Source organism: Pipistrellus hanaki (assembly GCF_964339955.1).
Source record: "Pipistrellus hanaki genome assembly, chromosome: 1".
Taxonomy (NCBI): Eukaryota; Metazoa; Chordata; class Mammalia; order Chiroptera; family Vespertilionidae; genus Pipistrellus; species Pipistrellus hanaki.
This window is the reverse complement of record NC_140503.1, coordinates 160,904,517-160,931,710: the sequence shown is the minus strand read 5'-3', so window position 1 is coordinate 160,931,710 and position 27,194 is coordinate 160,904,517. Positions and strand designations below refer to the sequence as shown.

General features: G+C 41.3%; 1 protein-coding gene across 4 annotated transcripts in view; it reads left to right on the top strand.

Moving 5' to 3' along the window:
* The first annotated feature begins 5,478 nt into the window (after nucleotides 1-5,478).
* GPAT3 (glycerol-3-phosphate acyltransferase 3) overlaps nucleotides 5,479-27,194 on the top strand; it is a 62,728-nt gene continuing 41,012 nt past the window's right edge. The window contains exons 1-3 of one of the 4 annotated variants that reach the window (XM_084882153.1): nucleotides 5,479-5,575; nucleotides 6,226-6,514; nucleotides 18,284-18,350. In XM_084882153.1, the coding sequence (XP_084738279.1) occupies nucleotides 6,374-6,514; nucleotides 18,284-18,350 (208 nt within the window). In that variant the 5' untranslated portion in view covers nucleotides 5,479-5,575; nucleotides 6,226-6,373. The other 3 variants (XM_084882155.1, XM_084882152.1, XM_084882154.1) reach the window with 3 other exon arrangements.

Below are 27,194 nucleotides of genomic sequence, written 5' to 3'. Positions count from 1 at the left end.
TGTCATAAACTGACAGCGGAGTGCAGTGATGACAGCGCGGTGCGGGCCACATTGCAAGGCCTGGTGGGCTGGATTTGGCCCGCGGGCCTTGTGTTTGACACATGTGCATTAGTAATTAAATTTAAGTCCCAGCAGACTTCGAAGGGTCAGGTACAGAGTGTGACTTATGAGGAGGTGTACTATGCTACAGAAGAACTGCATGATTTTTCCAAGTTCTCCAGGCAGAAATCTGGGGGAATATGTGTGGGAATGGATATTAAGGGTGTGACAGCATGGCAGAAAGAATGTAAAATTGGATCAGGTAAAATGTACTGAGTGGATCTGTTGTAGGTAATGGGAATGGCACCATGTATTAGACTGGTGGGGCCAGACCAAACCTGGGTTCAGCAACCTCAGTACTTGGGTTCTGGCTAGGAAAGAATTCAGACTCAAGACCCAAATTGTAGGAAAACATTTATTTTGTAAATTACAGAGATAGAAGAAGTAATTCCAAAACAAGTTATGGAGGTAATGAAAGGGCTTTTGGAGCCTCAGAGTGAGGAGGCTAATGGTAACTTGCCTGGGGCAGGTAGGCTGGGGCGGGGGGGAGGGAAAGGAAAAGGAAAAGGCACAGGTATGTTGGGAGTGAGGAGAGGAGAAAGCACACTTGGTTCTCTGTCCTGAGGATTTTAGGGGAAGATCTCAATAGAATATTCAGCAGGTTTCCAGGGTGTCCTTTCAGGGTTGTGCTCTCCACTGACTGATTGGCAGTACCAGGGCAGGGGGTCATCATTCAATGCAGTGGTCCTGAGATCAGCTGGTTTTGCTGCTTATCCGCCTGGAGCTGAAATACAACTGAGGTATAGATGTTATCTCTAGACAGGAAAAGTCAGGGGTCCAAACCGCATGACCAGAGAAATGCTAGGGGAGGAAAAGTAACCCTGGGGGTGAGGCCCCACCCTACAGTTGATTGTCCGTTGCTAGGCACCTGGGGCTTTTCCACTCTGGTGACTCTCTGTACTTGGCCAATCATCCTTACTCCTTTCATGCCTGTCTAACTGCCTATCACAGACCCACTGAAAAGAAATTCTGGATTTAGTGTCTGAAACATGGATCCAACAGTGGTCTACACTAAATTAAGTTGAAATGCTAGAACTACCTTGTTGTCCAATAGAGGAAAGTAGACAAAGGTGTAGGGAGATTGAAATGTTACAGTGGAATATATATCATGTAAGACCTGCTCATTCATCCTGGGAAGGTCCAAAGACACATACCTTTTACCTCAATTGTGAGAAGTAAATTTGTGAGTTGAGCCCCGGTGTTCCTGAAGAGCTAGCTCTATGGCTGTCCTTTGTAGGTCAGTATTTAAGGTGGCAACTGCTACCAATGAAAAACGAGATCCCTACTTGCAATGAAAATCACGGGCCTCAAGGAAGGCAGCGGAAAAGTGGCAGCACTTAATTGCCAAAGACAAGGTGAGCATGATGACTGTAATGGGCAGCGGAGCCAAAGTAGTAATCACAATAGCCTGACTGGAGGAAAACCTGGGGTTTTGTCTAGCTCAGTGGTCTGCAAACTCATTATTAAACAGAGCCAAGTATCAACAGTACAACGATTGAAATTTCTTTTGAGAGCCAAATTTTTTAATCTTAAACTATATAGGTAGGTACATTGTTATTAATTTAATTAGGGTACTCCTAAGCTGGCCTTTGTTAAAAAACATGGTACTTTGTGGAAGAGCCAAAGAGCTCAAGGGACCAAAGAGCTTCATGTAGCTCGAGAGCCACAGTTTGCCGACCATGGGTCTAGGTGATCAAAAGAAATAGGTGGGCAGTCTACTAAATTCTCGCTTGTATTCCAAAGAAGTGGAAGACGTCTAGGTTTGGTCAACAGAAGTCTAACTTGAATTACAAAAAACAGTCACAGTTTCTCAGTTAATTTCCAAACTTGAGAGCCAGTTTACAGACTAAGAACCACTTGAAAGAAGCGGATACTGGGTTATCTTTAGGGCTGCAGGACATTTATACTGTTGATCTGTCTCCCAGTGCTTCTCAAAGCGACTGTTCTCATAGGAAAGCGAAGTGGGATGGGGTGGTGGTGGGAATCATCTCTGGGATTGGATAAAAAGTGAAAGGAATGGAGATACGCTTCTTTTACAAAGGTGAGAATAGAATAGTTAACAGCTAACAATAACAATAAAGGGTTCAGTGGTCTCTTGGTCTGGTGTAGTGACTGTGCCCAGAGGGGTCTATAAAAAGAAATTACTCTGACATTTCAAAGGTTTGCTATAGTACTGGAAAATAGACAATAGATAGGCTCAGTTAAAGTAAAGATTGAGCCCTAGCTAGTTTGGCTCAGTGGTTAGAACCTCAGCCTGAGGACTGAAAGGTCCCGGATTTGATTCCAGTCAAGGGCACATGCCTGGGTTGCAGGCTCAGTTCCCAACAGGGTATGTAGGAGGCAATCAATCAATGATTCTCTCTCATCATTGATGTTTCCATCTCTCCCTCTCTTTTCCTCTCTGAAATAAATAAAAAATATATATTAAAAAATAATAAAAAATAAAAATTGACTTTTGTCAAGGAAGACTCCTCACCCTGACTTGTTTTTATTTAAAAATTTTATTTTTCAATGTTTTTTTTTTATTGATTTTTAGATAGAGAGGAAGGAAGAGGGAGAGGGAGATAGAAACATCAATGAGAGAGACACATCCTTTGGCTGCCTCCTGTATGCCCCCTACTTGGAGATAGAGCCCACCACCAGGGCATGTGCCCTGACCTGGAATTGAACCATGACCTCCTGGTCCTTGGGACGACGCTCAATCCACTGAGCCACACCAGCTGGGCATCATGACTTGGTTTTAGTTAAGAAGTTTTAATTTCAGACCATCCATAAAAATGGTGGGACGGTAATAATGTAGAATTTGGAATCTTAGATTGACTCCAGCACAGACACACAAATGTGAGCAATTCATTTAGTTATTCTGTGTTTCAGCTTTCTCATCAGTAAATGGATTCTTTTTAGGGTCAAATGTGATTGTGTTTTAAACTTCTTTGTGAATGACAAAGCTCTGTGCTGAGAGCAGATGGCAGCCTGGTACAAGTGCAAAAGCTCTCTGTCTTTTTCTCGGCTGAAACACAGGACAGCCAAGATGAGTTCACTTTTGCAGTGATGAGGGAGGGAGAAGGAAGAGAAGAAATGGTGGAAGCCCCTCTGCTTCTTTATCAATCATTTCACCTCTCTCCTCTCCTGCTCTCCTTTAGGCTCTTGCCAGAAAACCCAGGTAGGACCCCCCCCCTCCCCCCCCGCCACCCCCTGCCTTCCTGCAGTTAGACCTCCTTTCACTTACTGTATTGGTTTCCTAGGGGTGTCTTAACAAATGACCACAAACTTGGTGATTAAAACCACAGACATTTATTCTCTCACTCCTGAAGCCCAGTCTGAAATCGTTACAGGGAAACCCCTAGTTGGGTTCAGGCAGCCTGTCGCTGTGTCCAATAATGAAGGCAGGGTTGAATCATTTTGGGCATTTATTGAGAAAGCTAGCCTACCAAGAAGACAGCGTGCTTACAAGCATCAAATCCCGTCGCAGGGGACAGGAATATATAGGGGAAGGGGCTAGGGTGAGGCTGGGAAGGAATGCAGCTATGTGCAGGCCTGGGGGTATTGTAATTAGTCATCAGGCGATGAGATAATGTTTTGACTCCTGGTGGGTAGGTCTGGCCAGGCTTTTCAGTTCTGCTTGCTGGACTCACAGCTGAGTCACCTCCTCAATCGCTTCGCACGGGCCTTGAAAAGGAAACTTTAAGAAAAGTCTTATTATTACTTTTCAGATTAATTCAGGTGCTCCATCTATTAGGTTATAGGTCACCCCTATCAAAATCAAGGTGTCTGCTGAGTCATGCTCCCTCCAAGGGCCCCAAGGTTCCTGGGCTTGGGCTTGCATAACTCTACTCACTGCCTCAGTCTTCACATGGCCTTCTGTCTATGTCTTTTCCTCCCTTCTCTTTAAAGACACTTACCAACTTAGATTTAAGGTCCTCCCTAATCCAGGATAATGAGTGTTTTTTAAAAAATATATTTTATTGATTTTTTACAGAGAGGAAGAGAGAGGGATAGAGAGTTAAAAACATCGATGAAAGAGAATCATCGATCAGCTGCCTCCTGCACACCCCCTGCTGGGGATGTGCCTGCAACCAAGGTACATGCCCTTGACTGGAATCGAACCTGGGACCTTTCAGTCTGCAGGCCAACGCTCTATCCACTGAGCCAAACCGGTTTCGGCTGAGGTTTTTTATTTTCAATATGTTAGCTAACCGAAGTTTATAAGCCCAATGCTTCAACTGGCTACAACTCAAAACATCAAGAGTTTGGAGTAAGGAGAGAATTATTGATTGAGAAGGTGCCAACAGAGAGGGTGGGGGATCTAATGGTGCCTCAAATCCACCTTGCTCACTGGACTAGGTAAAGAAACTTGAAGGAGTTGGAGGGAACAGGCACACAGAAGTGCTGGTAGGGCAAGTTTTAATTGGCAGATCTTGGAACTTGGCCATTTCTGGTAAGGGGCCGGATCTTTCTGGACAATAGACCCTTGGCTTCTGAAAAGGTTCCGATGCTTAAGTTATATGCTGGTGCCTTGGCTCTATACTGTATGTATTTGTGTGTATGTGTGCGTGTGCACTTTGGTTTTGAAAGATTCCGGCAATTGTTTTGTCCTTGTTTTTGTAAACTGGCAGACCACGTTTAATTTTGAGAAACCAAGTGCTTGGACATCTTCATTCACAACTTGTTTTTTTAATGACCAAGTTATCATTTCCCCCCTTCTCAGTGGGAAAGGAGGTTTATGATGCCTAACTGGCAGGAGGTGCAGAGGACAAACATTTGCATTCTTGGCAGTTTGACTTCTCTCCTCCTTGGCCTCCTCCCTTCTGCTTCCCACTTCCTCCACGCCCTGGGCAACTTTCTCTGCAGTGTTTGCTATCCACAGTTTCCATTCTGTGTGCTGGCCTTCCTAGGTTTTCCAGATTGAAATAACACCGGAAAGAGACCTGCATGAGATTTTGGTCCCATTCAGTGATGGTCTAGGAAACCTGGGCAGCGGCATTTTTTTTATCTACTCCATTCCCAACATCCGGATTTTCATGTTCCGTCTTAAAACCAGATCTTGTCTATGAGAAGCACGAACGCCAGTGAAGTAAATACCCATAGGCTTTTGCCAAGTAAATACCCATAGGCTTTTTTGGCCGTCCTCGTTCTCATCAAGGCAGCAGTGCGGGGATAATATCCAGGCGGCGCTGTCAGCTAGGTGAAGGCCTGCAGCTCCCAGCGCGCTCTGAGTGTTGCGTGAACAGTAAGGGAATCTGTGGTTGGATTCCTACTCCAGGCAGAGAGCAAGCCTCAGCTGAAAAATTTCTGTGCCAGGGAAACAGCAGCTGAGTGGTGGAGGCGACTCGCGGAGAGAGTTCTCACCCCGCCCTGCAAAGCTCAGCCCGGGAGGGGCCGGAGGGGAAGGTGTGGGAGACCCGGGAGCGGGTTAAAAGGCAGCAGCTCGCAGCGCTCGGACCCTTTCGCTCTCCCCGAGAGTCCTCGCAAGAAGGTGCTGTGCGCCCCCACACACAAGACCTTCTCCAGCACCTCGGGCACGTGGTAGTTCGCTTGGGGGTGGTGGAGGAAACGCTAACACTCTGTAGGTGAGAATCCTGCTCCTCCAGGGATTCTGGCTGGGAGCGCCGGGGGAGGCGGGGCCCGGGGACGAAACGAGGACGCCCCGGAGGCTGCGCCGCTCCCGGGAGGCTGCCCGTCCAGCCCGGGCGCTCCGGGTTGGGTGGCGCAGGAGGTGGGGCCGGGGCGGCGCGCAGAAATAGGGCTTCGGGCGGCGGAGCCAGCCACCAGCGCCGTCCGCTGCCCGGAGCTCGTTCCCACGGAGGCCGGTGTGGTGCAGTGCGGGGCGCTCCCGGGATCCCTACCCCCCAAGGCCTCGGTGAGTCACCCTCGCTGAGTTGTCGCGATCGCCACCCACAGGAAACCAGGCACCGGGTGGGGCGAAAAGGATCTTCCCAACCAGCTCCGCGGGGTCACCCAGCTCGCCTGCTCCCGGCTCGGGCTGCGGCTCAGGCGGCTCCCACGCCGGTCCGGGTCTGCAGCGGAGCAAGAGTTAAGCGGCCGCCGCAGGAGGAGCCCCGGAAAGAAGGAAGGAAATTGCCGAGGTTCTGAAAGTTTTTCCTTCCTCTCTTGTCCCCCCTGCAGAGGTGAGCGCCGGGAGGCGCCGCGCTGATCCTCCCGGGCCGGGCTGCGCGCCTCTGGAGGCTCCGGGAGCTGCCGCCCGGGGCCCGGGACCGCCGCCGCCGCGCTCCGACCTCCGCCGGGACCCCCTCCCGAGAGGGTGCGAGGAGCCATGGACGGCGCCGAGCTCGTTGCGAAGATCTTCTTCACCTGGCTGTCGCTGGTGTTCGGCCTCATCCTCCTGCCTTCGGCCTTCGGGATGTCTCTGGGCATCTCCGAGATGTACATGAAGATCCTGGTGAAAACTTTAGAGGTGAGTGTCCCCGAGCCTCGGGGGGCTTCAGGGGGAGTCTGAGGATGGGGACTGAAGGTAGAGCCCAGTTTAGGGGGGGGGGCAGGGGGAGTTCTGAAGGTCAGTGGTCCGTCCGCAGGGTGTGCGTTTCGGTTTATCCTCCTCGGTAGCGCCAAGACAGCTTTCTGCAGAGCTGGGGAGATCGGGGCTGGGACCCCTGGACCACTCTTATTGTTCCTCTTATTGGAGGCAGAACGACCCCACTCAGGACTCCGTTATTTTTATTTTTACTGATAGATGAACAGTGCGGCCGCCTTGTATAGCGTTGGCTTTCTTTCTACCCGTCACGCAGTGCCGCTGTCACTTCACTCTCCCAAGTTTTTACAGCCCCGGGTTTCAGAGGTCCTTTGCTATATAAGGCATCAGGTTTATGCCCAAGATAAGAAACCAATTGCTCCATGGTAGATAAAAAAATCTGATTATATTGTAATAAGTCATGGAAATTTTATCTGATTGATGGCACTTGAAATGTCATTAAACATGTGTCTTTGACCTCTGTTCTCCCTACACTCCTCTTTGCAAATTCTGCAAAGAAAGGTATTTGGTGCAGGTGGGCCAAAAAGGTATCTGGTGCGGTGGGGAAGGACTGCAGCTTCGTCTTATACATGGCTTTGTAAAACTACAAGGGCGCTCCTCCTGCTCACTGTCTCAGCATCTGCTCCCCAAAGCCTTGGAATAGAGGGGAGACTTATCCCCCTTTTATGCAGATGAGGAATTTGAGACCCAGTTCAGTAGTTTGAATGAAGTGGTCATAACTAAGGAGAGGATGTGTCTGCCTAGTGCCGTGGTCGGCAAACTGCAGCTCCCGAGCCACATGCGGCTCTTTGGCCCCTTGAATGTGGCTCTTCCACAAAATACCATGGCCTGAGCAAGTCTATTTTTGAAGTGGTGTTAGAAGACGTTTAAGTTTAAAAATTTGGCTCTCCAAAGAAATTTCATTTGTTGTACTGTTGATATTTGGCTCTGTTGCCTAATGAGTTTGCTGACCACTGGCCTAGAGGTTAGGTTAGGCGAATCTGTAGCCTTTGGGTACAGATTCGCTTAGACATGATACCAAACTCCCATCTCTGCTTCTTAATGCCAGGCTTTCCGGAGGCCTCATTTTTCTAATCTCTCAACAGGGGGAACAATAATGCTGACTTCCATAGGCTTGTTTAAGTATGTTAAAATATGTCAAACATCTCAGAAGGGTGCTGAGACATGTTAGGTGCTATCTAAGTGTTTGCTGTTATTCAAAGAATAATAATATTATTTGGGGTCTAGCATCCTCATTTCTCTAACTTCTAATGTGGGTTCTCATTTTTATGCTCATATTTCCTGTCTCAGGATGTCTCATCTATCTGCCTGTCTATCTATCTATCTATCTATCAATCATCTATCCTATCTATCTATCTATCTATCTATCTATCATCTATCTAGATCTATCTATCATCTCTATCTATCTATCTATCCATCTATCAATCACATCTATCTATCTAATCTATCTATCTATCTATCTATCTACCTATCTATCTATCATACATCTAATCTTTTAGTTGCCTCTGGCTATCAGTTGCCTTCCACATGGGCCCTGACCCTGATAGAACCAGGGTATGTGCCCTGACCAGGAATCAAAGCCACCACCTTTGGTGTATGTGACGACATTCCAACCAACCAAGCCACACCGGCCAAGGCTTTCTTACTGACTTCACACTCTGAACGTGGTCACACCAAACTGTGAATGTCTTCCCTGCCTCCTACTATTTGACTTCTGCAGGATATTCTCCTTATAGCACAGGATCCTCTTCAGCTGGTGTTCATTCTTTCTCAGAACTCTGAAATGATTGAACTGTTCTTCCAAACAGCAATGTCTGTTGGGATTTATACCTAAGTAAGGATGGGGTGAGGGTAAATCGCACAAATGGGCTTCCAGGTGCTGACTCCTGTGCTTCTTGCTTCAATTATTCAAGATACAGCTAAAGATATGTCCTGGAGAGAGAACAGCAATTGCTGTCAGCCTGGCAAATAACTACTATATTTTGAAGAGATATCGCCTGTCCAGGATCTGGCCTTCAGTTTGGTAGCACCTTAAGTTTTCATTTTTGTCCGTCTAGAGTTGAAGAGACTTTCAGAAACGTACTTGGTTAATCACACTATCAAGAACAATTTTCGAATTGTTGTGGGAGATACATCACTTGGCTTGGAAACCAGATAGAGGTGGCATAAGGAGCTATCCTCTTTGCCAAGACTAAGTTATTAGGTCAGAGAGATGCTTGGCATATATGAGGATGGGGATTCATTTTGTGAGCCAACTCTGACTTGTTGGTTGTAGTTGCCTAGAGTGTCTGTGTTTGGAAGCAGCTGGCCACATCAGGAAAGAGTTGGGATCTCACAGTGGTACCTGCACAGGAGGCGAAAGTGGCAACCCAGGGCTTTCCATCCTTCCACTAGAGCAGCAGCAGTTGTTTCAAAGACATTTCTGTTAGGTGGGGATTAGCATAGGGCAGTGGTTGGCAAACCGCGACTCGAGAGTCACATGTGGCTCTTTGGTCCCTTGAGTGTGGCTCTTCCACAAAATACCACAGTCTATTTTGAAGAAGTAGAGTTAGAAGAAGTTTAAGTTTAAAACATTTGGCTCTCAAAAGAAATTTCAATCATTGTATTGTTGATATTTGGCTCTGTTGACTAATGAGTTTGCCGACCATTGGTAGGGCATTACTTTTTCTGACTATAGGAATAGTTCCCTTAAAAATTGTACTGGTTGTTTAGTATTAGGACATCCTTGTTTGTGTTCAGTATTAGAATATCTTAAATTCTGGACAAAAACCCTGCTTTTTTGTAGATTCCATTCAAGGTCCAGCCTTTCCTGTTACTCATTATCCTTAGTATTGTTTGCAGCTGGTTTGGTTGTTTCTTTTGAACTCCAGTCCCAAGAACATTCTATGGGATCTTTGATTGAAAGTTGAAAAATCTCAAGTTTCCCAGGTTACAACCTACATACTATTTAAAAGGTCATTTATTGTAGTTTTGTACATTATGTACTTACTTTTCTAAGTTTTATTGACAATGGATGGCTTTTTCATGACCGTAAACTCAAATTCTGGAATTTTATTTATTTTTTATTATTTTTTTTTTTTAATATATTTTTTATTGATTTTGTACAGAGTGGAAGGGAGAGAGAGAGAGAGTTAGAAACATCGATGAAAGAGAGTCATCGATCAGCTGCCTCTTGCACACCCCCCACTGGGGATATGCCCGCAACCAAGGTACATGCCCCTGACCGGAATCGAACCCGGGACCCTTCAGTCCCCAAGCCGACACTCTATCCATTGAGCTAAACCGGTTTCGGCAAATTCTGGAATTTTAAATGTGTGTGGGGTGCCTTCTGAATAGCTGATTGTAGTAATTGCTATTTGTCAAGTAACTGACCCAGCTCTTCTCTAGCTCCTTCTTAGCTGCTTATCATTTCAGGTAATAATTTTTTTTTTATTGAGCACTACTGCATGCTGCCTTGTGCATTGTTGAATATCTCTATACTAGTGGCCCGGGGTATGGATTTGTGCACACTGTAAGAAAATTAATTGGAACTGCAGCTTGGCAGTAAACCAGATTTGGGGCTGACAATGCCCCAGCAACAACATAACTCACTGCTGAAGGTGAAATTGCTCAGGCCCTGGGAGGAATCGGGCTCCCTTCTTTCTGGTTCTAGGGTGCGTCACTGGAGAACTGTGGCTGCCAAGTCACAGAGCTCAGCAGTTCCTGTGTTGAGTGACTGTCCCCTAGTGGTCAGTGAGTGTCATATGTACTAGCTGGTTGGCTGGCTGGATGGTCACTTAGCCTTTTATATATATAGATGTGTGTATAAGCTCTTGATATGGCAAGCCACTTGAGGACAAGGCTTGAATTCTTAGTGATTCTCTAAACTAGTGATTTTCAAGAGCTACATAATAATTTCTCAGGAATGTTACATTATATTGGGAAAATTGTTCTAGGAATGTAAGCTATGAAAAGTAAAATTTTGGATGAGAGAATGGTGTGTAGAGAGTGATCCATCTGGATGGTGGGGTGTATGTACCTGAATCTCTAGAAGGTGTGTGTGAAGTTTTCATGTTTATCAGAGAGGAGCATGGATTAAAGGTTGAAAAATGCTGTCAATCATAAAAGTTAATTGTAAGGTAAATGATGGAGGTGAAAGGGCTGAAGGGTTGCAATTCATTGGCCTAAGATTAGTGCGAAATAAAGAATGGGAAGAGAATAAAGGATTAATGGAGAAGAAGAAGGTAGGGGAATGTTATTAAATTTTCACCTCAACTTTATTTATTTAATTGAGGCCTGATGCATGAAATTTGTGCAAGAGTAGGTCTTTCCCCCAGCTTCCGGCACTGGCTTCCTTCCAGCACCTGGGACCTGGGCTTCCCTCGTAGCCCCAGCTTCATCCAGAAGTTGATCTGGAAGGAGATCTAATCTGATTAGCATATTATGCTTTTATTATTATAGATTTAAAAAATTTATTTGCTTGTTTCTTTACTTTTTTATTCCCCCTCAGTTTTTGAGGAATAAAATGGAAGCATGAACAAGTTTTTTCAAATTTCTGGCCTTGCCCTAATTGGTTTGGCTCAGTGGATAAAGCATCAGTTTGCGGACTGAAAGGTCACAGGCTCCATTCCAGTCAAGGGCATGTACCTTGGTTGCTGGCAAATCCCTAGCAGGATGCAGCTGGTCGATGTTTCTCTCTCATTGATGTTTCTAGCTCTCTATCCCTCTCCCTTTTTCTCTGTAAAAAATCAATAAAATATATTTTTAAAAAAATTTCTGGCCTTGTAACCTTGGACAGGTTACTTAACCATCTTGACCTTAGTTTCTACTTGTGTATACAAAAATATGCCTCCAAGAGTTATTGTACAGATTCAATGAGGAGAGGTGAATAAAAGCACTTGATGCATAGTAGGTGCTCAATTCTTGGAGTTTGAATTAAAAAACTCTTTGGTCTTTTTTTTTGTTTTCTTCCATGTGGCTAAAATTTAACCTACCTTCAGATCTTTGATAGGTTAGCATATGTACTCAGAGCAGACAATCCCTGCCTTTTGTTTTAATTTTTATTCTTTCCCTTTACCCTCTTTTCTGTCCACCAATTAAGTTTCCATCATTTTAAAAGGCATGTGGTAATCATTGGGTAGATTATCTATTTCTTTATTGTTAATATTACAGATGTTCTCCACCCCCTCCCCCTTCCACACACACACACACACACACACACACACACACACACACTTTTGCCCCCTTTTACCCAGTCCCTGCCCCACCCAGGCCTACACCATACTATTGTCTCTGTCCATTGGCTATGCATATATACGTATATGTTCTTTGTTTAATCTCTTCCCATCACCCCTCCCCTCTGAGATCTGACAGTCTGTCCCATGTATCAGTGCCTCTGGACCTATTTTGTTTATGTTTATATTGTTCATTAGATTCCACACATAAGTGGTATTTTCCTTTCTCTGTCAGGCTTATTTCACTTAGCATAATAACATCCAGGTCCTTGCTGTCAAAGGGTAAGAGATTCTTCATCTTTTAAAAAATATATATTTTATCGATTTTTTTTACAGAGAGGAAGGGAGAGAAATAGAGTTAGAAACATCGATGAGGGAGAAACATTGATCAGCCACCTTCTGCACACCTCCTACTGGGGATGTGCCCACAACCAATGTACATGCATGCCCTTGACAGGAATCGAACCTGGGTCCTTTTAGTCCACAGGCCGACACTCTATTCGCTGAGCCAAACCAGTTAGGGCGATTCTTCCTTTTTATAGCCATGTAATATTCCATTGTATGAATGTACCACAGCTTTTTTATGCACTCATCTACTAATGGGCACTTGGGCTGTTTCCAGCTCTCAGCTATTGTAAATAATGCTGCTATGAACACAGGGATGCATATATTCTTTCTGATTGGTGTTTCAGGTAGGGATTCTTAGGCTATATTTCCAGAAGTGGGATTACTAGTATTGTGTCAAATTGCAGCCCCATTTTTAATTTTTAAAGAAAACTCTATAATGTTTTCCACAGTGGCTGTACCAATCTATATTCCCACCAGCAGTGTACTAGGGTTCCCTCTTCTCCACATTCTCACCAGCACTTGTCATTTGTTGATGTAGCTATTATGACAGGTATGAGGTGATTGGATTGTTTGTCTTGCTGGTGTTGAGTTGTATACATTCTTTATATATTTTGGAAATTAAACCCCTTAGCAGATGTATCATTGGCTAATATGTTTTCCCATGTAGTGGGTTACCTTTTCATTGTTTTGATGTTTTTTTGTTTTTTTGTTTTTTTGTTTGCTGTGCAGAAACTTTTTAGTTTAATGTAGTCCCACTTGTTTATTTTTTCCTTTGTTTCTGTTGCCGTAGGAGATGTATCTGAAAATTCTGCTACATGAGATGTCTGAGATTTTCTGCTTAGTTTTCTTCTACGATTTTTTTATGGTTTTGCAACTTTAAATCTTTTATTCATTTTGAGTTTATTCTTGTGTATGGTGTAAGTTGGTGGTCTAGTTTCATTTTTTTTTTTTCATATACCTGTCCAATTTTCCCAACACCATTTATTGAAGAGACTGTCTTGTACGCTCTTGTCTCCTTTGTCGAATATTAATTGAGAGTAATGGCTTTGGTTGATTTCTGGGGTCTCTGTTCTGTTCCATTGATCCATATGTCTGTTCCTGAGCCAGTACTAGGCTGTTTTGATTACAGTGTCCATGTAGTATAATTTGATATCTGGTATTGTGATCCACTAACTTTGTTCTTCTTTTTTAAGATTTCTGAGGCTACTCAAGGTCTTATTTAGTTACATATAAAGTTTTGGAACATTTGTTCTAGATTTGTGAAATATGCATTTGGTGTTTTAATAGGGATTGCGTTGAATCTGTAGATTGCTTTGGGTTGTATGAACATTTTAATTATATTAATTTTTCCAACCCATAGTTTTTTTCTTTTTTTCAAAGAAAATATTTTATTCAAATTCCTAAAACAAATTTGAGGTGTTATATTGAGTTTTAATTGAAGAAAAAGGCCTACTTAAAAAAATGGAAACAAGGTTTTCATTTGATAGAAGCTAAAATAGGTGTATAAGTTCTAATCAAAGATCTAAGCAAACTTTCAAGTTTTTAAAAGTCTACCAGGCCAAACCCTTAGGCGCCTTTACTGCTTTTGCTTTGCTTTTCCTTTTTCCTTTTTCTCACTTTGCCTTCAGCCTTTTTCTTTGCCTCTGGTTCATCCATATGGGGCACTGTCCATGCTGTTCTAGAAGACTTTTAATGTCAGTCTCCATTTTCATGAACATGGAATATTATTCCATTTGTTTATGTCTTCCTCTATTTTTTTTTTTTTTAAATATCTTATAGTTTTCTGAATACAGGTCTTTTTCCCCCTTGGTTCAGTATTCCTAGGTATTTTATTTTCTTTCTTTCTTTTTTTTTTTAAATATATTTTTTATTGATTTTTTACAGAGAGGAAGGGAGAGAAATAGAGAGCTAGAAACGTCGATGAGAGAGAAACATCGACCAGCTGCCTCTTGAATACCCACTACTGGAGATGTGCCCGCAACCAATGTACATGCCCTTGACCGGAATCGAACCTGGGACCTTTCAGTCCGCAGACCTATGCTCTACCACTGAGCCAAACCGGTTTCGGCTATTTTATTTATTTATTTTTTTCATTGCAATAGTAAATGGGATTTTTTAAAAAAATTCTCCTTCAGATAGTTCTTTATTAGTGTTTAGAAATGCCATCAATTTCTGGATGTTAATTTTATATCCTGCTACTTTGTTAAATCTAAGAGTGTTTGAGTGGAGTCTTTTTCTTCTTTTTACTACCTGATTGGGAATCGAACCTGCCACCCTTTGGTGTATGGGGTGATGCTCCAACCAACTGAACCACATGGCCAGGGTTTTGGTAGAGTGTTTAGAGTTTTCTATGTACAATATCATGCCATCTGCAAATAATAAGTTTAACCTCTTCCTTTCCAAATCGAATGCCTTTTATTTCTTCTTCTTGTTTGATTGCTGTAACTAGCACTTCCAATGCTATATCGAATAAGAGTGTCTTGTTCCTGATCTTAAGGGAAGCACTTTTAGTTTTTACCCATTGAGTATATTTGGCTCTAGGTTTGTCATATTTGGCCTTTATTATGTTGAGGTACAATCCCTCTATTCCTATTCTACTGAGAGTTTTTATCAAAAAAGGGTGCTGGATTTTGTCAAATGCTTTTTCTGCATCTATTGATATGATTATGTGATATTTATCCTTCATTTTGCTTACGTGATGTATCATGTTTATTGATTTGTGAGTATTGTACCAGTTTGCATCCCTGGAAAGGTAGGTTATTTTCTTCAACCTTTATAACAATGCTTGGTAATTGTCCCAGGTTTAGAGAAGATGATAATGAGGCCCCAAGAGGTTAAAGTATTTTGTCTGAGATGGTGACAACCTGGAAGTGGCAGAACTGCGATTCATGTGCTTGTATGTCTGACTGCAGAGCAGGCACATTTTCACATTCACTGGAGAAGAAGCCCAAGGAAGAAAATGGTTTTCCAGTATAAGTTCCCTGTTACATTAAATAACTTCTCCCATCTTAAAGTTTGCTAGTCTTCAACACCATAATTGCATTTGGTATTACCATTGGTGTTACCATTTCAGGAGATGTTATGTGCTCTGAATCTTGTCTGGTGACAGAATATGGAGTTCTTTGTAGCAAATCATCCTATTTAAGCAATGCCTTTGTGTTAGTTTGCTAGGGTTACCATAGCAAAGTACCATAGACTGGGTGACTTAAACAGCAGAAATTTATTTCTTCGTAGTTATGAAGGCTGGAAGTCCAAGATCAAGGTATTACTTTCTCCTGAGGTCTATCGCCTTGTCTTGCAGATGACTGACTTTTGCTGTGTCCTCATATAGCCCTTCTTCTGTGTGTGTGCATCTCTGGTGTCTCCTTGTTTGGCTAAATTTTCTCATCTTATAAGGACAGTTGGCAGATTGTATTAGTGTCCACCCTAAAGACCTCACTTTAACATAATCACCTTTTAAAGGGTCATATCTCTAAATACAGTTACATTATGATGTAACGGGGGTTAGAGCTTTAACATATGAATTTTTTTTTGGGGGGGAAGACAAATTAGTCCATAACAACCACAAAATATCAGTATTTTTCCATCAGATGAGCATGAAATAATTGTCCTAGTTGAAGGTAATTACTATTTATATAAACTATAAAATCAAATGCCTACCATAAAAGAAAACTGAGCTCCAAGACTAATCAGGATTGATTATTTACAACATTTTGTTTTAATCATATTTGTGGTCTACTTACAATGATAATAGGTACAAAGCTTTAAATTGAAAAACTGTAGAGCCCTGGCCAGATAACTCGGTTAGAGTGTCATCCTGATGTGCTAAGACTGTGGGTTTGATCCCTGGTCAGGGCACATGCAAGAATCAATCAATGGCCCTAACTGGTTTGGCTCTGTGGATAGAGCATTGGTCTGCGGACTGAAAGGTCGCAGGTTCAATTCCCGTCAAGGGCATGTACATTGGTTGCGGGCACATCCCCAGTAGGAGGTGTGCAGGAGGCAGCTGATCAATGTTTCTCTCTCATCTGTGTTTCTAACTCTCTATCTCTTTCCCTTCCTCTCTGTAAAAATCAATTAAATACATAAAAAAAAAAGAATCAACCAATGAATGCATAAATAAGTGGAACAACAAATTGATGTTCTTCTCCCCCCCCCCCCCCAAAAAAAAACCCCTCAATAAGTAAAAAATAAAAAAATAAAAACATAGTAATAAACCTTTACCTCTATTGAGAAAACATGGAAGGTCTAAAGTTTTAAGTTTTCAAGGAAGAGAAAAAGATGTAACCAGATTAAGACTGAGTCTTATTATAATTTGTGATTTGACATTTGAAGCCTGGAAGATTAGCCTCTATTTATAGGATGTTCTCTAAGCACAAATGGCATGTTCCTACTTGGCTCTTTGGAATGTTGTGCAAGGGTCCTGACATAGTCAGATCATGCCTTACTCTTCGACCTTCATGTACATATTTTAGGTTATTTTTTTTTATCAGTTTATTTTCTTATTTATTTGAAATTTATTTTCATCTCTGAATTATTCCTCTGAGCTTATCAATAATTGAGATATATGCCTTGACATATTTAATAATTTTTTTTTGTTCCTCGAGGGTGCTAATTATAATTATTACAATGTATTTTACCTCTCTCTATTCAGCTCCCCCCTTCCCACTCCAAATCAGTCAATTTAGCCAGTGTTAACTTCTGGAATTGTAGTAATCTAAATAATTTAATGGCACCTTTCTAAACTAGAAAAAAATAACAATTGGAATTTTCTGGAATGCTGTCAACAAGGTTAACGTGTAGTTTATTTTTTTAATAGCACATTTAAAAAAAACAATTTTTATTAATTATAGAGAGAGGAGGGGAAAGATAGAAACATCAATCAACTAGGGACCGAACCCGCAGCCTGGCTATGTGTCCTGACCCTGACCAGGAATCGAACTCACCACCTTTTGGTGCACAGGATGCTGCTCCAGTCAACTGAACCACACTGGCCAGGGCCAACTTGTAGTTTTTGAACTATGATGTTAATGGTAGATAATATTGAAAATGCATTAAAAAAAGTGTAAAGTAGAAAATAGCAAGTCACATCTTGCTATGTTTCTTTACACTCCTATGTACATTCAAAGCAAAATGGGAGTTGATTTTTCCCATTCTTAACTTCTCTCAAACCCCTGGTCACTCATAATTATAACATTTTTCCTATGTATCTTAAAACACAAGTGACCATCTGGGCATATGATTTCTTTAGTTACCGACTTCACTGATTGCTTTCCAGCTTTCCAAGTCTCACTCTGTCTTCCTTTTCAGGCTTATCATTGATGCAGGCAATTAGGCTTGAGTGCATCTGAGCCTTGAATGCCTAATTTACTATGAAAATAATAGCTATAGTTTTGGGCCCTGAGTTTTTACATGTGTTAGTTTCATCTAATTCTCATAGTAAACCCTATGGGATAGGAACTATTATATTTAACTTTCCATATGAGGAGACTGAGGCCTAGAGGGATTAAGTAACTTGAACACAGGTAGTCTTTTTTTAAAATTAAATATGTTTTCATTGATTTTTTTTTTTAGAGAGAGAGGAAGGGAGAGGGAAAAAGGGGGAATGAGAGAGAGAGAGAGAGAGAGAGAGAGAGAGAGAGAGAGAGAGAGAGAACTTTGATGTGAGAGAGAAACATTGATCAGTTGTCTCCTGTACCCACCCAGGGATCAAACCTGAAACCTGGGCAGGTGCCCTGACTGGGAATTTAACTGGTGACTTTTTGGTTACCAGATGATGCTCAACCAATTGAGCTACACTGGCCAGGGAAAACCCTGGTAGTCTTAAGGCCATACCTTTGCTCTTGCTCAACATGCTTCGCCAACTTTTCAAGGAGTAATTTGTTGTGGTACCAGATTGTGTGTGAGTGATTTAAATGGAGTAAACGTGATCTGTTCCTCCTATCAGGCATTATCAGAATAGAAGAGTACACCTGGGACTTGGAATAGTGCTACATCAGGTTCCCTGGGGGATCTCTTTAATTCAAGTAACACTAGGGCTTACTGTTTAATTTCACTTCTGAATAAGCATGATTACGTATGCTATACTGTGTCTATGGAACAGTTTAAATTAATGCTTCTTGTTTTTAAACAGTGGGCCACGTTACGAATTGAAAAAGGAATCCAAAAGGAGTCAGTTCTTAAAAACTCAGCTTCTGTTGGTGAGTCTTTTCATTTTCATGTTTAAAATATTCAAAATATGATGATATAAAATGTCCCATTTACATCTACTCAATTTGAACTTGTAATATGCATAGAGTAGTGCATTCTGTAGAATTGCTCATAATTCTTTTCAAAATAGTAGCTGCTTGAGTGTTGAATGAGTTGTTACTGTAAAGGAGATGATGTTTGCTAGTTTACCTGTGTATTTGTAAAGGCATGCATTTAAAGGTGGTTGTTCATGGTTTTAAAGATGTAGTCAATGGCTTAAAAAAAAAAAAAGGTAATTGGACTAAACTGGGAATTAAACCTATTTTTGAGGTTTTATTAACACAACTAGAGGCCCGTTGCACAAAGATTCATGCAATAGGCCTTCCTTCCCCTGTCTGCCTGCACTGGTTTTCCTCCAGCACCCGGACCCAAGCCTTCACTCTGGCTGCTGCCTTTCGTCTTCCCCCCAGCCAGCCTGAGTCTGCGCTCTGGCCAGAGCCTTCAGTCTTCTCTGTTCCGGCCAGAGTGCTGCTCCCTCTGTCTCTGTCCCCCACCCCACTCCTCATGTTCCACCCTGCCTGGCCGCTCTGAGCCTGAGTATGCAAATTAACCCGGCACCTTTGTTGGGTTAATTTACATACTTTTGATTGGCTGGTGGGTGTCATGAAGGTATGGTCAATTTGCATATTTCTCTTTTATTAGTGTAGATTCTACTATGTGGCTTTCAAAGTATTCTGTTCCTCAGAATACTCTTTCCTGATAAAAGCCAATTGACGATACATGGAATACAACAACAACTTTCCCGTGAAATCACCACATACCACACCTGCCTTTTGGAGAGTAGTGTTGCACAGTAACAAAGGCTCAGAAAAGGCCTGCAGCAATGAAACTTGTTTAATGTTTGTTAGAAGTGAATTAACAAGTCAACGGATTTAACCCGTCTCTGCTTCTGTTGGTGTGCTTTGCTTTTATCCCCAAGAAAACTTTTTAAAAAAAATTTAAGAATTATTTAAGGCAGCACGTTCATAGGGGAGTAGAATTCTATGAGTGTAGGGGCTATAACATTAGTAAGAAATGAATCACTAGAGTTAATACAAGATTAAGTCTTTATGCATTTAAAAAAATAATTGTTGAAAGAATTTTGTGCCCATCTAATTTGGGATTAAAAAAGGTCAAACTGTTAAACACTTTACTAGAAGTTTATCTTCTGGAGGCTTGTCTAAGAGGAGTTGTAGAAATTTTATTTTAAAAATAACTTATTTGAATGAAAACATCTATTTTTGTATAATTTATTGTTATGTTCAAATGAGTGAAGCGACTAGTAGAGTTTTGTGGTGTCTACCAGAGTACTATTACTGAACATATTTATACTAAGATTGGATATCCTCTTTGTGGTGCCAGATTTCTTTCTCCCAGATAGAGTAGATCTACTAATCTTTTTGTTTTTCTGGGTTGGGTACATTTTATCATGTGTGTCTTTATGTTTTAAGGAGAGGACATACTTTATTGCTGGTTTTCTGTTGTCTTTGGTGAGAATTTGGGCTTTCATTGATCTTGAGTGTCCATTTATGGGGCCTTAGGTATTGAAGTGGTGGCAGTGGTGGTTCATATCTTGGGTTATGAATTTAAAAGGGCACAAGGTGTTTCAATTTGGCAGGTTAAGAGGCTCAAAAAGTCACTTGGTGAGGGTGGCCAGTAGCCTTGGTTTAGTTTTTTTAGCCTATCTGAAAGTGAATACTTCCACATGTTGGATTTTTTGTTGTTATGCATCTGTCTTTTCTATTTTCATCTTTATCTTTCCCAAGGTACCTTCAGGAAAAAGTGGAAGTGGAAGTGAAAGAGTGGCAGGTGTTCAGTATTTGCTACCCACAAGTGAGATCCTTTTAGGATTATTTGGGGATCCAAAGGTGATTGAGGCATGGTTCCTGTGGGGAGACAGGCATCCAACAGGCCACTGTATAAATGCTAACATAGGTGCATCAGCAAAGGACAATGTGAGGTCTGACTTAGGCTCTGACATGTGCATCTTTCATCTCTGTTCACCAACCCCACAACTGTTCGTGGTATGCAGCTTTGTTCCCATCCTGACTTACGTCCTGCTTAGGTAGCTCTGTTCCAGGGTGTGTGCTCTGTTGATGCATCCTGGTGTTTGGAGTCAGCCTGATAATTTCAATCCTAGATGACTGGCGGAGGGTGATGAAACACACAGCACTGGCTTGGCTGGTGCAATCTTCTGCCTTCTGAGCATCATGTCTCTGTACTGTAGCCAGCAACCACACAAGCCTGAGATGAGCTGGTTAAAGTTTAGGCCAGGGCCACAGGCAGGCCAAGGCTCTCTCCCAGGAGGGAGGGAGCAATTTTGAGGTGTCTAGCTAAATGATACTGGGCCGATGATAGCTTTGTAGAGCTGAGAAGAAGAGATGAACTAAATAGGGGAATAGTTATATTTATTTTCTGCACCAACAAATTCCTTTGGCTGCTCTTTTACTTGGTGGAACACATTTTCGGAAACACTTACAGTCTCCCTCCCCTTGCATTATATTTTATCTGTGCTTTTATTGAATAAGCCAACTGAAAAGTGAACCCAAGGAAATGTTATCTGTGTGATTAAATAATTCTCTTCTGTCTTTAGCCATATTCTATTGTGTCTTCTATTACAATGTCCTAAGTTATTAAGCTTCAGATATGATGGTAAGTAAGATCCCTTTAAGAAGTTCTATTATTACACCTTCCTCTTCTAGGTTTAGGACTTTTCCTCATTGTTGATACAATGATGAAGTTCAATGTTTTTATTCCCTTCAAGTAACATTCAGCTCTGGTAGGAAATATAGTTTTATCCTCTATCCTACTTTTTGTTCTCAGAGAGCTGATGTGCTAGAAGGCTAACATGAGAGAAAGTTCCTTTGCTTCCTTGCATCAGCTGAGCTTTCACGACTTCAGCCAAAACACAAATGTATCTCTTCAGACCCTGAGACATGGACTGACAGAGATTTTGGCAACTTTTATTCTACTCTGTTGTGAACTATGAATAGCCACCAGCCTCACTCTTTGGGTTACCTGACTGATTTTCAGGACTTATGCTACCAAACTTGAAACTGTATAAATGCTAATTTTGATTATACTTGTGGTGTAGGCAGTGGGAATGGCACTGGGTGTTAGATCAGTGGGGTCAGACCAGCCCTGAATTCAGCAACCTCGGTACTTGGTTTCTGGCCAGGAAAGAATTCAGAGCCAAGATCCAAACTATAAGAGAACATTTATTTATAAATCACAGGTGTAGAAAAAGTAGTTCCTAGAAGTGGGCTTAGGAAACAAGTTATAAGAGGTAAAGGAAGAGTTCTTGGAGCCTGGGAGTGAGGAAGCTAATGGTAAAGTGCTTGTGGGGAGGGGAAAGGAAAAAGGAAAAGAAAGGGCTTGGATGGGCTCACAAGGAGGGAGAGTACACTGGGTCCTCTGTCCTAAAGGTTTTAAGGGTGGAGATTTTCATGGAGGACCCTGGCGGAGATCTTAATATTCACCATCTTTCCAGGTGTGTCCTTTCTGGGTCTGGGTCTCCACTGATTGATTGTTTGGCGCCAGGGCAGGGGGTCATTATTCAATGTAGCTGGTCCTGAGATCAGCTGTGGCTGGTTTTGTTGCTCTTTTGGGCATGGGGCTGAAATACAACTGAGGCCTAGATGTTATTTTTTTTTCTTTCTTTCTTTTTTTTTTAGTTATGGGATTTTATTTTATTTTATTTTTAAAAATAAATCTTTAATGTTCAGATTATTACAATTGTTCCTCTTTCCCCCCCATAGCTTCCCTCTACCCAGTTCCCACCCCACCCTTTGCCCTTTCCCACCCCCCACTGTTCTCATCCATAGGTGTACGATTTTTGTCCAATCTCTACCCGTACCCCCATAAACCTTCCCCCCTTACAAGACCAGGAAGCACAGTTAATTACCTACAAGGGAGCACCTATACGATTGTCAGCTGATTTCTCAACAGAAACTATGCAGGCCAGAGGATTGTCAGTCCACTCCCTTTCTATGCCCCTGATTCTATATTCACCAGTTTATTCTGTTCATTAGATTTTTTATTCACTTGATTTTTAGATTCACTTGTTGATAGATATGTATTTGTTGTTCATAATTTTTACCTTTACCTTTTTCTTCTTCTTCCTCTTCTTAAAGAGTACCTTTCAGCATTTCATATAATACTGGTTTGGTGGTGATGAACTCCTTTAGCTTTTTCTTATCTGTGAAGCTCTTTATCTGACCTTTAATTCTGAATGATAGCTTTGCTGGGCAGAGTCATCTTGGTTTAGGTCCTTACTATTTATCACTGAATATTTCTTGCCACTCCCACCCGGCCTGCATAGTTTCTATTGAAAAATCAGCTAACAATCATATAGGTGCTCCCTTGTAGGTAACTAACTGTTTTTCTTTTGCTGCTTTTAATATTCTCTCTTAGTCTTTTGCATTTTGTCTTGGCATTTTAATTATGATGTGTCTTGGTGTGGTCCTCTTTGGATTCCTTTTGTTTAGGGTCCTCTGTGCTTCCTGGACTTGTAAATCTATTTCTTTCACCAAGTGGGGGAAATTTTCTATCATTATTTCTTCAACTAGGTTTTCAGTATCTTACTCTCTCTCTTCATCTGGCACCCCCATAATTCTGATGTTGGTACACATGAAGTTGTCCCAGAGGCTCTTTACACTATCTTCAAATTTTTGGATTCTTTTTTCTTTTTTCTTTCCCAGTTGGGAGTCTTTTGCTTCTTTGTATTTCAAATCTTTGACTTGATTCTTGCGATCCCATAGTTTCCTGTTGGATCTCTGTATATTATTTTTTATTTCAGTCAGTGTATGCTTAATTTCTAGTTGGTCCTTTTTCATATCCTCGAGGGTCTTGCTAAATTTATTGGCCTTTTCTAGAAAATTCTTGAAAAACCTTATGATTGAACTCTATATCCAGTCATTTGCTTTCCTCCATTTCTTTCATTTGTGACCTGTTTCTTTGTCTCTACATTTTGGCTGCTCCCCTGAGTTGATGGAGTGGCTTTGTGTAATAAGTGTCCTATAGGGCCCAGTGGGCCAGCCTCCCCAGTTACCTGAGGTGGACACTCTTGTGGGCTGTGTGCACAGTCTTGTTGTAGTTAAACCTTGATTGTTGTTGGTATCACTGGGAGGAATTGACCTCCAGGCCAATTGGCTGTGAGAATCAGCTGTGTCTACAATGGGAGAACTCCTGTGCTGGAGAAACCCTTATGAGGCAAGACTTGCTTCAGTGGGGCTTTGGTACTCATTGAGTCTGATGCCTGAGTGTGTCCCTTATGGATCTATTGTAATATGGATGGTCCCAATCTGACCCCTGGATATACTAGCTCTTGGATCTCTAAGGAGGTGCTAATTTAACCGCTTCCTGAGGCCACCTAGCAGGAGCTATGGAGACATTTGCAGATTCCTCTTTGTTTGCCCCTCCCCTCCCCCCGGGTCTCAGTGTCCTGCAGTAATCGCTGCAATTATCTCTGAGAGAAAGCTGCCCTAGAGTTTCACCCGCTGCCAGACAGTCCAGGTTCTCCCCGAATGAGTCTGAGTCTGAGTCCTCAGAGTTTCTCCCAGAACTGGAATTCAGAGCAGTTAGGAGCTTTTGTCTCCCTCCTGATTGAGAAAGCCAGCCATGTACTCAGTTGCTAGCTCTCTCTCCACACACGACTCCATACCTCTGCCTTCCGGAGCTCCTGTGAGTCTCAGTGTGCTTTTTTTTTTCCTTCTAGTTGTAGAATTTCCACTCAGCCAGTCTTCCTGTGGTTCTGGATGATGTCCATTTTGTCTTTTAGTTGTAGCTTTGAAATTTTTGTGCAAAGCAGCAGTTTAGGTGTTTACCTATGCCCCCGTCTTGGTTTCTCCCATTTGCTCCCCTAGATGTTATTTCTAAGGAAAGGTCAGGCCTGGGGTCCAAACCTCATGACCGGCTATATGCTAGGGGAAGAAAAGTCATCCTTGGTTGTCCCACCCTAAAACCCTATAATTGTCCTTTGCTAGGCACCTGTGGCACTGTTCCTTCTTTACCTGGCCCATCATCCTTGCTCTGCTCCTGTCTGTCTAGCTGCCTACCATACTTGTAATGAATGTAATTAATTATGTCCTTTTCATGATCAAGATTAATTCCACTATAATTACATTATGGTACTAGGACATTTTGAATGCTCACCAACCAAAAGTCAACAGTCAGGAATCAAAGGCCTCTCTTTGCCCTTGCCTAGGGGTGTATGAGTCACAAACAATACAAATAAATGGGAACTGTGGCTTAGTCATTTTGGCAGTGTTCTCTGGAATGTATTGCTGGTCTGACTCAGCGCTGTGGGCAGTGAGAAATGCATGCCGCCTCCTCAGGTCCTCCACTGTACTCTACTCCAGCAGGCACTGCACTCTAAAGATTTTAGATTATGTGACCTACTGTTAATTAAGCCCCTATGCTAAATTTCTGTTCTGTATCTGTTGTCCCCAAGTCCCTGCTTTCCCCACACCCAAACACAAACAAAGGAGAAAATGTTATGGTAAAACTCCTGAAGTTATACCTATTCAGAGAGAAAACAAGGTGCTTAACATTTCCCTCTGCAGTAATTTTATTTTTGGAATTCTTTCTATGAGACTTAATTCACAATATTGATACCTGTATAACATTGGTTAATCAAATCCTTTGAATTCACACAAAATGTGGGATAATAGTTTGTGACAGACATTTGAGGAATACAATTTTTCTATACTCATTTTAATCTTGGGCAGACCATTTAAAAACTTTTTATTAATTTTAGAGAAGAAGGAAGAGGAATAGAGATAGAAACATTAATGGTGAGAGAGAATCATTGATCAGCTGTCTCCTGCATGCCCTCTACTGGGGATCAAGCCTTGAAAAAACAGTGTTATCTCCCTTTTACAATATTGAAACTTGTCTAGCTACCTCAGAGAGACTAATAATCTGGTTATGAGATGGAAAGGTTAGAGGTTGAGATTTTCTTTTTCATGGCCAATTGTCTAATCCTGCTTTTACTGGTCTGTCTCTCTTAGCAATTCTTATGCCTAATGACAGCCATGATGATGAAAACAATTTTCAAACATACACCAAAACAGAATAGTATAATGAACTCCAAAGTTGTCAAGATTTTGCCACACTTGATTCATCTATCACTTCTTATTTTATGCTGAAGGATTCAATGCAGACATAAGATTTCTTGTCTTTCAATGGATATTTTTAAAAAGGATTTTAAAAATAACAACAATGCTATTATCCCTTTAACAAACTGAATGGTTTTATAATATAATCTAATACACAGCCCATATATAAATTTTCCTAAAAGTTTCAAAGTGTTTATAATGGCTTTGTTTGAATCAAGATTCAGTCACGGTCCACAAATATGTTTGTTTGTTTATTTATTGACACTGTTTTATTGGACATAGGGAGTATAGTTTTTGTTCTCAGAATAAAAATTCTTAATAGAAAGTAGGTGATTCTGGAAAAATTTATAAGCATACCATACCTTTTTATCCTTACATCTTAATATAACTCTGTAGAAGGCAAAGATTTGATTATTTTGCTTGTTTGTTTGAAAGCTACAAGATTAGTCATCTATATTTCTAAGTACAATATCATGAAAACTTAGTTCAGCCACTTTGAAGAACAATTTGGCAATTTGTAGCAAAGTTGAAGACCTATTACATTATAATCCCACAATTCCCCTTCTTTTAAGATAATGATTTTCAGTGATTTTAAAACATGCACTGACTTATTTTCCCTTAGATTGTCAAATAAAAAACTTACAACAGTCAACACAGTAATAGCTGTCTGGTGTGAATGAATCAAAATTATACCTACGTTTAAAAATCAGATCGGCAAAAACATCTATTTTTTGGTGTGCTGCAGAATTTTAGTAATTAGTGTTTATGTATGCAATGAAATGAAAAGGATGAGAATTGCTATTCTAAGATATTGAACCTACCTAAATTATTAGCATATAGCAGATATGTTACAAGTGTATCCAGTGTAAATGTGGGATAACCCAGTCACTCAACTGTCGGAATATTAATATGTAAGCTGGTTTATTTATATTCTACAGCTCTCAAAATTAATTAACTGGGTTCACATGAGAATAGAGTAAACAAATCTTAAACAGTGTTGAGAGAAAAGAAGATATATAGTATAATACATTTATTTAACATCTAGTAACAAAAATAGACACTATATATGTATGTGGATATATATAGATAAGTATAAAATATGTGAAAATGATATATAGTACTATATAGTGGTTATCTTTAAAAAAATTTTTCTTATTGACATCAGAGAGAAAGGGAGAGGGGGAGAGAGATAGAAACAGCAATGATGAGAAAAATCATTGGTTGACTGTTTCTTGCATGCCCCACATTGGGGAACGAGCCCACAACCCAAGATTGGAACCATGACATCCTGGTTCATAGGCCAATGCTCAACGATTGAGTCACAGAGGCTGACCATTGTGGTTATCTTTTAGGAGAGAGAAGAAAAGGGTTGCGGGGGGCGGGGGGGGGGGGTGTAGAGGGGTCACAGGTAGACTTTAACTGTGTATAATATTTTTTTCTTTAAAAAAATATCTGAAGCAAATACAATAATGGGTATCTTTGTGGTATCTCATTTTTTGTTAACCTTCTATTTTAAACATAAAAATTAAAAAAAAAAGAACTGGATAATCATTCAGCTAGAGTCTTTAGTTTGATGAATGAGACTAGTTTTATATGAACAGAAAATAGGTTTCTGTCTTGGAGATGTGATTGATGGTTACTTGCTCCAAAACACATCTCCATTCAGCTTGACCAATGCCTAGAATTTAAATTTAAACC